Source organism: Colobus angolensis, unplaced genomic scaffold (genome assembly GCF_000951035.1).
Source record: "Colobus angolensis palliatus isolate OR3802 unplaced genomic scaffold, Cang.pa_1.0 Scaffold44, whole genome shotgun sequence".
Lineage (NCBI taxonomy): Eukaryota > Metazoa > Chordata > Mammalia > Primates > Cercopithecidae > Colobus > Colobus angolensis.
In genome coordinates this window covers 2236213-2249766 of record NW_012117821.1, presented here as the reverse complement: position 1 = coordinate 2249766, position 13554 = coordinate 2236213, and the positions used below count along the sequence as shown (strand labels likewise).

General features: G+C 55.2%; 1 protein-coding gene across 1 annotated transcript in view; it reads right to left on the bottom strand.

Annotated features, from left to right (window-relative positions):
* Positions 1-16: 16 nt before the first annotated feature.
* The window catches only part of QSOX2 (quiescin Q6 sulfhydryl oxidase 2), a 19695-nt gene continuing 6157 nt past the window's right edge, over positions 17-13554 (bottom strand). Inside the window, exons 6-11 of the mRNA XM_011957301.1 lie at positions 11330-11464; positions 10993-11122; positions 8605-8727; positions 7172-7322; positions 2964-3152; positions 17-977 (exon numbers count right to left, since the gene is read on the bottom strand). Coding sequence (XP_011812691.1) covers positions 430-977; positions 2964-3152; positions 7172-7322; positions 8605-8727; positions 10993-11122; positions 11330-11464 — 1276 coding nt within the window. The 3' untranslated portion in view covers positions 17-429. The remainder of the gene's footprint in view (positions 978-2963; positions 3153-7171; positions 7323-8604; positions 8728-10992; positions 11123-11329; positions 11465-13554) is intronic.

Below are 13554 nucleotides of genomic sequence, written 5' to 3'. Positions count from 1 at the left end.
GGGAGCCGTGGGGGGTACGGGCGAGGTTCGTCTCCAAATACAAAAAGAAGGCCTTGCAGGATGAGGCAGAGTCGAGGAAACGAGATGAAAGTGTGTGGGGAACACTATTTGGCCTGGACTCCCCACCATCTTTTTTAGATCTAAAAGAGTAAAAATACCGAAGTCTTTTTGCTGTAGGACCTGCAAAAGGAGCATGAACAGACTTGAGAATTCCAGGAATGCAAACATCCCCACAAAATGACCCCGTGTTCTTCCCTTGTTAGAAGAGCGTTTGTAAAACCAGGACTTGGAAGCCAAAAGGTGCCATCCGACATGAAAGCAGGCCCACATGTTTATAAAATCCCTGATCATAATTGTTAAAGCTGCAGGTGGCACAGGGCAGGGCTGCCTCCGAGGGAGCTTCCGCCATGGCTGGCAGCGCCCGGGCACTCACACGGCCGGGTGGTGGTGCTTGACCTTCCACCGCCTGGACCTCACCCGGAAGAAGAAGTACATCACCATGAGGAACAGCGACGAGGCCACGTACAGCACGACACAGAGACTCATGTCCAGGCTGGAGAAGTCAACCCCGAGGAAGGGTGCAGCGCCCCCCACCTCCTTGTGGGCCCCGGGCCCATCCAGATTCTGGAGCTTCACGTCCAAGCTGTGGTGCAAGCTGTCTGGAAGGGCAGGCCTGGGGCCCAGGGCACTGGGTGGACGGACGCTCTGGGCGTCTCGGTCTCCATGGGGCATCTCTGGGGGGGTGAGTCTTTTCTCCTCTTCCTCACCCCTGGCCAGGGTTCCTCCTTCACCGGAATCCGCCTGGTCTGCAGAATACGTGTCTAAGAGGTTGTCGCGGTTGTAGTGCTGCTTCAGGAATGTGAGCACGTGGCCTTCATCCCAGCTGGCCAGGCCCTTAATTTCCTCATGGCAGGCTGGGCAGAGGTCCGGAGTGGGCCACTGAAGCTTTGGAAACCTGGGATCCTCACTCAGATGGCCTAGGAAGGAAAGGAAGCAGGAGAGCCCGAGGTAAGGGGGCTTTGTGGAGCCACGTGCAGCGTGAGGCAACCGGACTCCCACTCCCACCCACCACGGGCCTCCGCTGCCCCGGCCCAGGGTCCTGCCAGGCCTCCCTCCCTGCCCTTCCCATCACCCTTCCCTTGCAGTGCAGCCCAGGTAACATCCTGCTTCTGCAGGCCCCTGCGCACGTGTTCCCCTCTGCCGGTTCCCATGCCTGCAAGTAAGGGGACGCTACACGCTCAGCCTCCGCCACTTCCCGGACCGCACCTGTCCCAAACCACCCAGCACTCTGCTTCCAAAACGGAGCATGCAGCTCTCACCTCGAGGCCTTTGTCCACACAGTGCTGCCTGTGTGCCCCTCCCCTCACTGCTGCCCCTCTGCCCTTTCCTGAGGGTGCATCTGAGGACCACTACCCACAGTGCCTCGACCACCTGGGCTCTATGGACAGTGGGCCTCAGGTGCACCTTCGGGAAAGGGCAGAGGGGCAGCAATGAATTTCCACTGCACTTCAGATACAGTGGCCCTTTCCAGACTACAAATCCCTTCAAGATCTCCAAAACTCGTTTCCAAAGTGACACCTGCTCACTCCCGGGCCCAACAGGCATCCGTCATGCAGAAGCCGTGGCAGACGGCGCCTCCCAACTGTCGGAGCCCCTGCGAGCTGACTTGCTGACGCCCGGCCACCCTCAGAGAGCTTCCAGAAGTGAATGTAAACGCAACCACATTTGTCTGGGGGAATTCACACGTGCCTGAAATCAAGAGATGCCCTACTCGGGCCAGTCACTGACTGCCTATCCTGCTAACCGGTGCCAGGTGTTGGACACGAAGCCAGAGGGGACAAGCACAGACCAGCGGCGCTTGGTCAGAAGCTGCCAGAGCCTCAAAGCATTGTCAAGTAAGGCGCAAGTCCTGGGCAGAAGACCCTGGGCAGATCTCCGAGGGGCCTCCCGGGAGCTTGGGTCTCGAAGCACAGGCTGGAGGTGGGACTGGGTGGGGTGGGAATCTCGGGAAGGACAGTCACACTGGGCTGTAAGGCCCCTTTCTGCTGCAGCCTCATGACTAGAGTGGTGGGGGCACATGCAGGCTGGGGCCACAGGTAACAGCAGGGGCTCCAGGTCCAGGCAGGCCTGGTGAGGGTCCTGGTCCTACTGCCTCAGTGCCGATGGCTCGGGGAAAGCACACGGAGCTCTGTGGGCGGCGGCGATGCAGAGGCTGCCAGAGTGGAGAGGCGGAGGAGCTGCGCTGATCGAGGGAACAAATCCCACAGACACGCGGTGCCTTCGCCACATGACCCCGGCCCCGGCAGTCAGGCTCAGGCCAAAGAAAAACCAATTTCTTTAGTGCTTCAGCTGTAATATGTTTTTCTAATACAGTGGATTAAATAAAAACCAATAGTTTAGTGGCATTTTCTATTCATCTCTATTAAGATTTATTTCTCAGTGGAATTATTTTTAAGCCTAATTTTAATCTGCCACTGATTTAGGAACAGTTTGAAGTACTTGACTCTGAGAAAATACATGTGCTCTATTTAATTATTTTTTTTTTTAACAAAACCACTTTGAGAGGTTTGGTTTACGTTTGGACAACAAATTCTCATACTACTAAAATTCCTCATCAAAAATTAATCACGTTCCAAGCTTTCCAGAGTCAAAAACATCCTCAGAGTCTAACGGGCACCAGTGGGCACTGACGGGGGCAGAAAGAGCCACACCCATTTCCACGAGGGTCCAAGAGCCCCCCGAGTGAGAGAACCAGCTAGAAAGCCAGGGACAGAAGCAGCCTGGGAAAGGCTGCGGCTCTGGCAGCTCCCAGCCACCCAAGTCCTGATCCCATCAGCACAGTGGGTGGCACGAGGCCGCAAAGCTCAGGGACAAGCCCCACCGCAGCCGTGCCATCCGTGCTGTCCCAGGACCAGGGCCTCCCTCCGCCCGTGCTGAGCCCCCTACGCCCAGGGGCTTCTCACCTGCCAGGCGGCCGTTCACCACATTATGCTTCTTCCAAAGCCAGAGGATGGCTTGGTCTGGGGTTTTCACCGAGTCCATGGATTCTTTAGCCATTTCCTCAAAGTGCTCACCGCATTCCTTACACCCAAAGAAGGTGTGAATGTACCTCCTCATCGTCTGCAGTACAGCCTGGGGGTCGTCTTCAAAGCCTGCAGGGGAAGAAACATGGCTGACAATGGCAGGTGCTGACAATGGCAGGTGCGTGGGGATCCCCTGACCCCACGCCTGTCCAGAGAGCCTTGGGGGAAACTGCTCCTGACGTGTCGGGAAGCCACCTCATGTCTCCCCGGGCCTCAGGCTGTGGGCACAGACCAGGACTCAGCACCTGCCAAGATGTCCAACATGCCCATGGGTGCCGCAGTGTCTGGAGACACGACGACCATGGACAGCCCAGAGGGTGGACGTGCCAGGATGAGCCACAGACTCGGGCGCCAGGGCCCCAAGGAGCCTTTCCAGGAGCACCTCGCACCTCCCACCAGGCTTCCGGCCGTCTGTGCCAGAACGCCCGCAGTGCCAAGCCATGGTTCTTCCCCGGGATTTGCCAGCTGGGTGCAGTCTCTCTTGCCCTACAAGTAACTCCCAGAGGCTGGTGCCAAGGCAATGACGCTGCTCATTCTAAATCTGCGGCTGTCGTGTTTGAAAGCCCTGCAGGACACCAGCCCAAGTGGGGACACGGCCTTAGGAAGTGACTCTAGGCTGCTGCCAGCCACGGGCGTGAGGATGTGGAGCGGGTGGGCAGGCACAGGGACGGGTGTACCCACAAGCCAGAGTCTGTGCCACCAAACGTAAAAACAGCCGTGGACAGGCCGGGGTGCCTGCGCAGATGCTGTGAATGAACGCGCGTCTCAGGAAAGCAAAGCCCTGCCCGCAGGCGGCAGGAAGTGGCCAGCACTGCACCCAAGGGGAACCCCTAAGAAAACCAAGGGGGCAGCACGGGGCAGGGCTCGGCAGTCCCCGCTCAGACGACCGACACGGGAGCTTGAACGCACAGACAGGAGACCCATGAGATTAAAACAGATTACATGTCAGCATTAAAGAAAGACACGCTTTCGCGAATGAATCCGTCTTCATCGACAGCAGGCCCTGGGGGAGCTTCCTGCACACGCAAAGGCCTGACGCTTGTTGTGGCTCCCTGCAAAGCACAGCTGCGTGCAGGCCCCGATCTCAGCGTCCTGGTCCATCCTTAATCCCGACACTTCTAGTTTATTTCACCCAGAGAAGGTGAGAGTAGAGCAGACCACCTCCTCCTCGGCCGTGAGTGCGTCCACAGGCAGCTGGGCGGTGTCTCAGGCCGGCCCTGTGACCTGGCCCGTCTGCCCTGCTCTCCTGCCGGGAGGGCTCCACGGACATCTGCCTTGCATCTCCACGTAATCCCCCTCCCTCTTCCCCACATCACCGCAAGCATGGGGCCACCCTAATCTTTAAAGTGGACAAGAACCATAAACCTCTACCTGTGGGGGGATTAGAGGCCTTCGCAGGCATTTTACTAGATGGGGCTTAAACATACAGTAAAGAGAAGAAAAACCTTCCAAGACTTAATCCTGTGGTCGCCACTGACCCAATTCTCTTGGCAGGAGGCTACTCCTGGAGGCTGCTTCCAATATGCTGATGGGAGGAAGGAGCGCTGAGGGTCTTGTCAGCAGTATGCTTTGCCATCACACTGCTCTTACAATTCCACTACACTAGGCCCGGTGCTAGCATAGTTTACAATCAAATACCCTGGTCATTCCACTTCTTCCCTCAGCCAACACTGTACCCACACTGCCTTCAAGGAGCCGTTCCTCATGCCCACGTGCCCGCGTGATGAGAGCAGACGGAAAGGGGGACGGCGTGTCGGCTCAGGCCTGCGTGTGCCCGTGTGATCAGGGCAGATGGAAAGGGGGATGGCATGTCAGCTCATCTCCTCACCAGAACTTCCCATGTGTAAACGTGAGGTTTCCTAACTCAGCCTCGTGTTTCAGAAACAGTTATTTTATTTAATTTTTTTTTGAGACAGTCTTGCTTTTGCCCAGGCTGGAGTGCAGTGGCATGATCTCGATCTCGGCTCACTGCAACCTCCAGTGCTGGGATTACAGGTGTGAACCTTGTACATGGCCCAGAATCAGGTTTACATGGTCTGGCTGGGCGTTAGATCAGGCAGTGTGGATGCTCTGATTTCCATTTCTGTTTGGACAGCTCCCAACGTTTCTCCCCAAAACATACTACTCATTTTTTCTGTATCATTATGAAAAGGATTTGAGGTTAAAACCCACCCTCTCCCCCAACCAGACCCTCGAGAAGCAGTAATCCAATGTCACCTTGAGGAGGGCCAAAACAGTAGATTTTCAGATGGCCACTATAGTGCCCCCATCCCAGGACACTCTCTCGCAATGTGACTTTGCTGCTTCTCCCATTAACAGGTGGAATCTATTTATCCCACTATGAATTTAGGCTGGATCAACAGGATATGGCAGAAGTGATACTATGTGACTCCACACTGAGGCCTCTCAGGGGGTCCTGCCTGAACCTGGTGCTACTTGGGGGGGAAACCACATTCAGGAGTACGAGGCATTCCAAGGTCCCCTGGACTGACCAGCTGCCACCAGATGAAGGCAGACACGCAGGTGAGCCCAAGCAGCAACTCACAGAAGAACCGCCTGGCCGAGCCCAGTCTAAATTGCTGACCCACAGCATGATAAGCACACACAGTGGTGGCTGCTTTAAGCCCCAGCATTTTAGGTTAGTTTGTTATGTGGTAAAAAAATAACTGTAAAAGAATTTGAGAATTTTACTGGAAAGAGTATTGAACTGTGTGAGTCAAGACTCCCCTTTGGCTTTAAAATAAACATTAATGAACCTGAATCACTGCTTCAACTGAGAGGCACACACACATCAAAATTCAGAGGGAATAAAAAATCCAATACACACTTTAGTGTTCTGTAAAGGACAGAAAATTTCATTTTACCTATTTCCCAGTAATTGAAAATTATTAAATCCAACTTCAAAGTTTTATAGGTTTTAACCCCTTGCAGTGGGCAGCCTCCGTGACGGTCCCCAGAGATCACGCCACCTATACTCACCCCTCCTGTAACGTCCACCCCTTGCGAGTGGCCTGGGCCTGGTGACTGACTAATGAGCAGCATCTGACAGAGGTGACGGAGTGTCATCCTTGGATGGGTGCCCTCTCACTGACTCACTGATGAGGCTTGCTGCTATGATGTGAGCTGCCCCACGGAGAGGCCCTAGGTGTGGTCTGCAGTCAACAGCCAGCATGGAGCTCAGGGCCTTAGGCAAGCCACGTGCAAGGAGGTGTGCCCTGCTCTCTGCCCCGTGAGGGTGCTGGGAATCCACTCTCCCTAGGTGGGTCTCGGGCGACCCCCCAGACCCCGCTGACACTCCGACTGCAGCCTGACCAATCCTGAAGAAGAGGACCCAGACGAGGCCATGCCCGACCCTCAGAAACGGTGAGCTCATCACCATGGGAAGCTCTGGCTGCTAAATTTCGGGGTGATTTGTTATGTAACAGCTGATAATGAAAACACCTCTCCAAATAGATTTCACTTATTCTGTCTTTTTAAAGCAAAAAACAGGGAGTTTACACTGCAGGAAAATTCCCAGCCAGCATTCCCTTTCTTCTCCATGGTTTATTTCCTGCAGGTTAGCCACGCACATCCTTGTGAGTTCTTTTTTTTTTTTTTGAGGCGGAGTCTCGCTCTGTCGCCCGGACTGGAGTGCAGTGGCCAGATCTCAGCTCACTGCAAGCTCCGCCTCCTGGGTTTACGCCATTCTCCTGCCTCAGCCTCCCGAGTAGCTGAGACTACAGGCGCCCGCCACCTCGCCCGGCTAGTTTTTGTATTTTTAGTAGAGACGGGGTTTCACCGTGTTAGCCAGGATGGTCTCGATCTCCTGACCTCGTGATCCGCCCATCTTGGCCTCCCAAAGTGCTGGGATTACAGGCTTGAGCCACCGCGCCCGGCCCCTTGTGAGTTCTGACAAGGGGAACTCGTGCCCCCGCAGCCACAGCCCTGGGTAAGCTGCCTGTGGGCGGAGTCTGAAGTGCGGTTCCCCTGCCTTGGTGCCCTGGAGACACGCTGCCTCACATACAGCAGTACGCACCTTCGCACACACCGGCTGAGTTAACGTGTTAGGCAGTCCATCGGTCCCTCCGGCCTGTACAGGGACAGCTTACCTGTGCCAACCAGGGCGTCTGGGTGGGTTGAGGCTTCAACAGTCAAAGTGTGGAACAGTTTCCAGAGAGAACACGGGTAACCCCTCAACTCAGCTCGGCTTCCTTGACATCCAACCCACTTTATGTGATTAGTAAGGAATATTCCAGAAATCTGGGGAAAAAAAAAACCCAAAGAATAAAAGATAATTGTTGAAATTAAAAACAGTCGACAGATACCTTCTTGACTGGTGGGGTGGTTAATGGGGGTGTGGTTCACTGAAGCTGTATCAACTGTACACACAAGATCTGTGCCTCCTACCGTACATAAATTCAAATTCAATAAAATAAATGAGGAAATGGTCTCCTTTACTAAAGGAGCTCTCAAGCCACTCTGAAGAGAAGGGAGAGTTCTTCTGTACACTGATAAACCAGTAATGTTAAGCATTAAAAAGTATTCACCTTTTCTTTTAAATTAGAATTAGTTGTAAGGACAGTATTAAGAGAAAAGGCAACTAACAACATAAAAAAGCTCAACCATCAAATAATTCTCAGCCAGAAGAAACAAGGTGTATTCACTTTGGAGAAGCAATGGGGTGGCCGTCGGAGCGGGCGACTGCTGGCCTGGGAGGGCTGTGAGCCCTGGGCAGATTCCGTTCGGTTTGGTTTTCTGTCTCATCAACCTTTCCCTCCCTAAGGACTCCTGAGCCCAGGACGCGCGCTCGAGGGAGATGTCATACGTCACAGGCACGTGAGAGGGTGCACCCACGACCCCGAGCTCAGAGTGGAGCCAAGGTGGAAGACAGACTCAGGCAAGAAGCCCAGCACTGTCTGCTTCTCAGCTGCAGCCAGCGAATGACAAAGCTGGCAAAGTCACAGCACGGTAAGTGCACCTTACAGGATTCCCAAAAGACCTACTGTGTGCCACTGACCACGCTGGCCACGGGGGCGTCGGACAAGCACACGGTGGGTTTACTGCCCGCGACTAAATGCTCTGGGGGCCACAGAGAAGCTGCTGATCTGGACTAAGGAGGGAACAGCAAGAGGGAGTGCCAGGACCTATCGGGGTGCTGGTCCCCTGAGTGAAGACTGGCACCTTCTGGCACTTGCTGGGGAAAGCTCTGGCAGGACTGCCCACACTTACTGAATACATCATTTTTCGTTAGATTGGCTTACTACAAACTTAAAAAGCCCAAGTACTACACTGCTTGAGAAAACCCCATTTTGTCCAAAGGACAGGTGGTCACAGTGCACTTTTGGTGAGCCGTCCTCAAACTGAAGCCCCAGCATGACGCTGCCAAGGCAGACACGAGGCCGTAGCCATGACGCTGTCATGGAGACAGTAAGTCGCCGCTCCCCTTCCTCACAGTGGAGCCTGGGCCCTGAGCAGGGAGACGCACCAGCTAAGGGCGAGGGAAGGAGGGCGCAGCATGGCTGGCAAGGGTTCTGGGGCTCACCCGCATCTTGTTGTTGACCAGGTCGAGCACGGCGTTGTAGGGGATCCTGTCCAGCGGAAGGCTGGCCAGCCACTCCTGCAGCGTCTCCAACAGCTTCCTGACTGGCGGTCGTCCAGGGAACAGCTGCACGAGGAAGGAGCCACTGGAGAGCTAGAGACCCAACCCAGGCCCGCCCCCACCGCCGGGCGCAGCACCTCTGAGGACGAGTAACTCCATCTGCGGAGGGGCTGAACCTAGGACGGGGCCTCTCAGAACTCGCGTTTCTCTGATGGGAGGCAGGAAACCTGAGGGGCTGTGGGGCAGGCGTCCAGCCAGCGCCTCTCCCCAGGACAGCCTGCGCCCATGGCCGTGCCTTTCTCCAGCCCATGCCTGCAGCTCACCCACCTGTGCCCACGGCCTCACTCCCTCCAGATGACAGGCAAGGTCACGGTGTGTGACTCATCATGGAACTGGCAGGGGCTTGCTGATTTATTCTGCCTTCCTCACGAGGAGCTGTGCTGACCCCACCTGCCTGCCCGCTGGGCTTCCCCTCCGTCATCGCCAACTGTATGAAGGGCGTGCAGCAGTGCACAGGTGCCGGCAGCCGGGGCTAACTGCCTGTGGCCTCGTGTGGGCCGTGAGGCTGGCTGACATCAACACAGCTTAGGGAGGCATCTGGCTGAGAAGATCCCAGGGCTCTGTCTTTTTAGGAGGAACTCTGATCAGCTGCTGCACCACAAACCGTGCAAAACGCAGGCTGCCGAAAGAGCTCCGAAAACCCGAGTTGAAATCTCACGAGTGGCAATGCCAGACCAGAAACGCTGGCCACCGAAAGAGCTCCTCCAACCCGAGCTGAAGCTCATGGTGGCGATGCCAGACCAGAAACGCCGGCATCTTTAGCTCAGTCCAATATATTACTCTCCCACGTAGGTGAAAAAGTACGATTAATTTACCAGTATCAAATTTATTTTGGACATCCAACTAAACTTCAGAAAAATATTAAGAATAACTTACGGCCGGGTGCAGTGGCTCAGCCTGTAATCTCAGCACTTTGGGAGGCTGAGATGGGCGGATCACGAGGTCAGGAGATCGAGACCATCCTGGCTAAAATGGTGAAACCCCGTCTCTACTAAAAATACAAAAAAATTAGCTGGGCGTGGTGGCGGGCGCCTGTAGTCCCAGCTACTTGGGAGGCTGAGGCAGGAGAACGGCGTGAACCCGAGAGGTGGAGCTTGCAGTGAGCCGAGATCGCGCCGCCGCACTCTAGCCTGGGCGACTGAGCAAGACTCTGTCTCAAAAAAAAAAAAAGAAAAAAAAAAAAAGAATAACTTATTTATACCCTGGCCTAAGGAGTTACCTAGAGCACAAGTGTAAAAGCTCCAGGCCTAACTAGACTAAGGGGGAAGACAGAGAAGCAGGGAGAGGACAGCAGGTCTGCCTCGCGACAGCTGTGCAACTCCAGCGAATTAGCTGGCCGGCAGCCATCACCACTAAGAGCCACACTGTCCTCCGCTAATATGATGGACAGATTAGCAGGACACTTTCTTAAAGGAAATGAGGCCAGCTAGAGATTTCTGAACTCTGGATGGCACCGTGGGGTAAAAACCTGCCGAGGCGGGGTTCGTGCATCCATCTGAGGTGCCTCTGTCCCTTCAAGGTTTCCTGTACTTTTCACAAATCACATTGTAAGTAAACTCTATCCAAAGTGCTGACTATAAATTATTCTATCACTAGCATCTTATTTTTCGCAAGAGAAATAGTTTAAGCCTAAGCCTCCTGGTCATTTAGACAGTAAGAAGTAACTGAGCTCACGGAGTTACACCTGGCCACCTCCTTGGCTGGTCCTCTTCAGCCTGACCCTGGGCACAGCCAGGCCTGAGCTCTGTTGGGCTGCATCTCTGCCCGCTCCTGGCAACCCCCTCAGTGGTTTCAGACACCACATCTGTGCTTGTGATGGTGCTGAGTGTGAAACCCCCAGGACCCCTCCCTGAACCTGGCTGGCAGAGCAGGTGCACACCCCACCTAGATCTGCACGGCCCCTGCCTTTCCCTCTCCCCTCGAGCCCCTGTGCGCCACTCCCCTGAGAGCCAGCTGAGGTGCGTGCCTCCGTTCCCTCCTCTGTCACCTCTCCAGGAAGCCAGAGCTGGGCTTTTCCAACAGGTGCTTGGCTCATGGCCCCGCCCCTCTCCACATCCACCGCCCCAGCCCCAGTGCTGGGAACAGCATGGGACGCAGGAGGCACTCGGGAAACGGGTGGAATGAGTTGGGGCGCAGGCCTGAGCGGACAAAGCAAGGTGGAGAGCACCTCAGTGGAGACAGTGGAGCCCCCGCAGGGTCCGACGGCCCCCAGGGCCCACTCAGTGCAGGGCCAAATTCCCACACGCAGCCCAGACCAGAACCGTCCCAAACCTTAGCCAAGACAGTCACAAAGTCCTTGAGTGTCTTCAGCTCTGCTCCAGCCAGGGACTTGTGGGCTGCCAGCTCCACCCGCAGGAGGAAGTGTAGCCCTGATTCCAGGTCCGCCGTGTACAGCTTGGACCTACGACGGGACGTGGCAGAGTCAGGGAATGCCCAACCTTTCCCTCCACAGCACCTCTCCCTGGCCTGGCTCCTCCCCACGGACTCCGACTCCTGAGCGGCCCTCCGCGGCTGGGGTGGGTTTCTGAGTGAGCCCGCCCAGCAAGCACGCAGCCTCCGGTCTACCCGCGCTGTCCCCAGGGGGCTTCAGTTCAAAATGAATACTTGCTTGTCAAATTCTCTCCAAACCACGACTTCTGAATTTTCTTCTTTGTTTGGCTTTTCAGGCAAGGAAAGCGACTTTTTCCTCACATCCGGCAATGACTTCAGGTAAGAGGAAAAGAAGGCCCGCAGAGGCTTCCCGCTGTGAGAAAGGGGAGGGCAAAGCTGAGAAGAGCCTCCTTTATAAAATCCTGAAGCAGGAGCCCCCGGCATTCAGGAAAGCTCTGGGCCACCCCATCCATCCTTCGGGCATGTACTGGGGACTGGGGGTCAGTGGGGACAGCCGACACCTCGCCTGGGCCCCGGCTGAGCGTCCACCTGGGGATAAGAGGAGACACCAAATCCACAGATTTATAACCAGTTCCACTTGTCATAAGCACTATGACTCATTTATGTTTGTGGGGAACTTAAGGCATTTTGTAAAGCTGGGTTGAGCATCTGCCAAGATCAGCTTTATTCTGACTGCGATTTCCGACATGCCTAAGAGCCTTCACCGACGCGCCCACAAGCTGCCAGCCCTGAATGGGGCATCTGGAAGTCGGGGCCTGAGGTGGACGTCAGCCCCTCCCTCAAGTCAGGCCCCTGAGCTCCCTGCGTGCCCTCCCTGTGTGGACAGGGTGGAGTTGAGCCCCCTGTGTGCCCGCCCTGTGTGGACAGGGTGGAGCTGAGCCCCGCGTGCCCTCCCTGTGTGGACAGGGTGGAGCTGAGCCCCGCGTGCCCTCCCTGTGTGGATAGGGTGGAGCTGAGCCCCGTGTGCCCTCCCTGTGTGGACAGGGTGTAGCTGAGCCCCGCGTGCCCGCCCTGTGTGGACAAGGTGGAGCTGAGCCCCGTGTGCCCGCCCTGTGTGGACAAGGTGGAGCCGCCTTCTGAGGACACCCTCAATGCCATTATCGAGCACTTCAGTGTGACGCGGAGCTTGTTTCCAAAGACGGAATGTAGCAGTGATATTTGCAAAAATATTAAAATATCTATAAAACCACTAACATTATTCGACACTAAGAAGTTGTCTATATGATACTTTTAACACTAAACAAACATCTGGCAGTGGTTCAGGCCGCTCTGCCAAGGGCAGTGCTGTGCCCCAGGCCTGGAATGGGCCACCTTGTCGGCACAGCGGGGTCCCCAAGCACTCAGAGCATCTTCTAACAAGCTCAACAGCCTCTGCGGTTACGCTGAATTCCCGCTTTATCTTTTTTATTTTCACTTACCTATTTTTGAGACAGGATCTTGCTCTGTTGCCCAGGCTGGAGTGCAGTGGTGCAATCTCAGCTCACTGTAGCCTCAACCTCCTGGGCTCAAATGATCCTCCCACTTCAGCACCCTAAGTAGCTGTGGCCACAGGCACACTCCGCCATACCCAGCTGATGTTTTATTTTTCATAGTCTGGAGTCTCATTATCAACCTAGGCTGGTCTCAGACTCCTGGGCTCAAGTAATCCTCTCACCTCAGCTTCCCAAAGTGCTGGGATGACAGGTGTAAGCCACCACGCCTGGTCGCCTTTTCAAAAGGATAGAAAAATACCTAAGAAGCTGTGGTCTTTGGGGCTTCTGTAGGGCGCCCTCTATGCCCCAGTCGATCTTTGAAGAGGCTAAACTGGAAGCCTCAAGAGACAGGAAACACGTCCTATCTTCACTGCTGTGTCCTGCACCCAGGAGCCTGGTGTGGTGAGTCACCAAGAGCCACAGAGTCCACCGTGGCTAAACCCGCACATGCCGGAGGTGCTGGGGCTTCAGGCCAGGGAAAGGGGCCGCCCAGTGTGGGGCAGGCCGGCCTCATGCTGTCCTTCTCCCCAAGGTGAGGTGGCCGGGTCCCCTTCAGCCTCAGGACGTTACTTAACTTTCTCAATCATTTTTTTTTTTTCTTTTTTCTTTTTTTGAGACAGGGTCTGGCTCTGTTGCCCAGGCTGGAGTGCAGTGGCATGATCTCAGCTCACTGCAGCCTTGACCTCTGAGGCTCAAGTGATCCTCCCACCTCAGCCTCCCGAGTAGCTGGGACTACAGGCACACACCACCAGGCCCGGCTAGTTTTTTATTTTTAGTATAGGCGGGGTCTCACTATATTGCCTGGGCTGGTCTTGAACTCCTAGACTCAAACGATGCACCTGTGCCCAGCCTCATTTTTCTCACTGTTCTTTTTCAAACCTTATTCAAGTTGTTTACTTTTTTGTTGGGCTTATCTGAAGGGCACATGGGCACTCCGCGCAGAGGCGAAGGGCTTATCTGAGGGGCACAC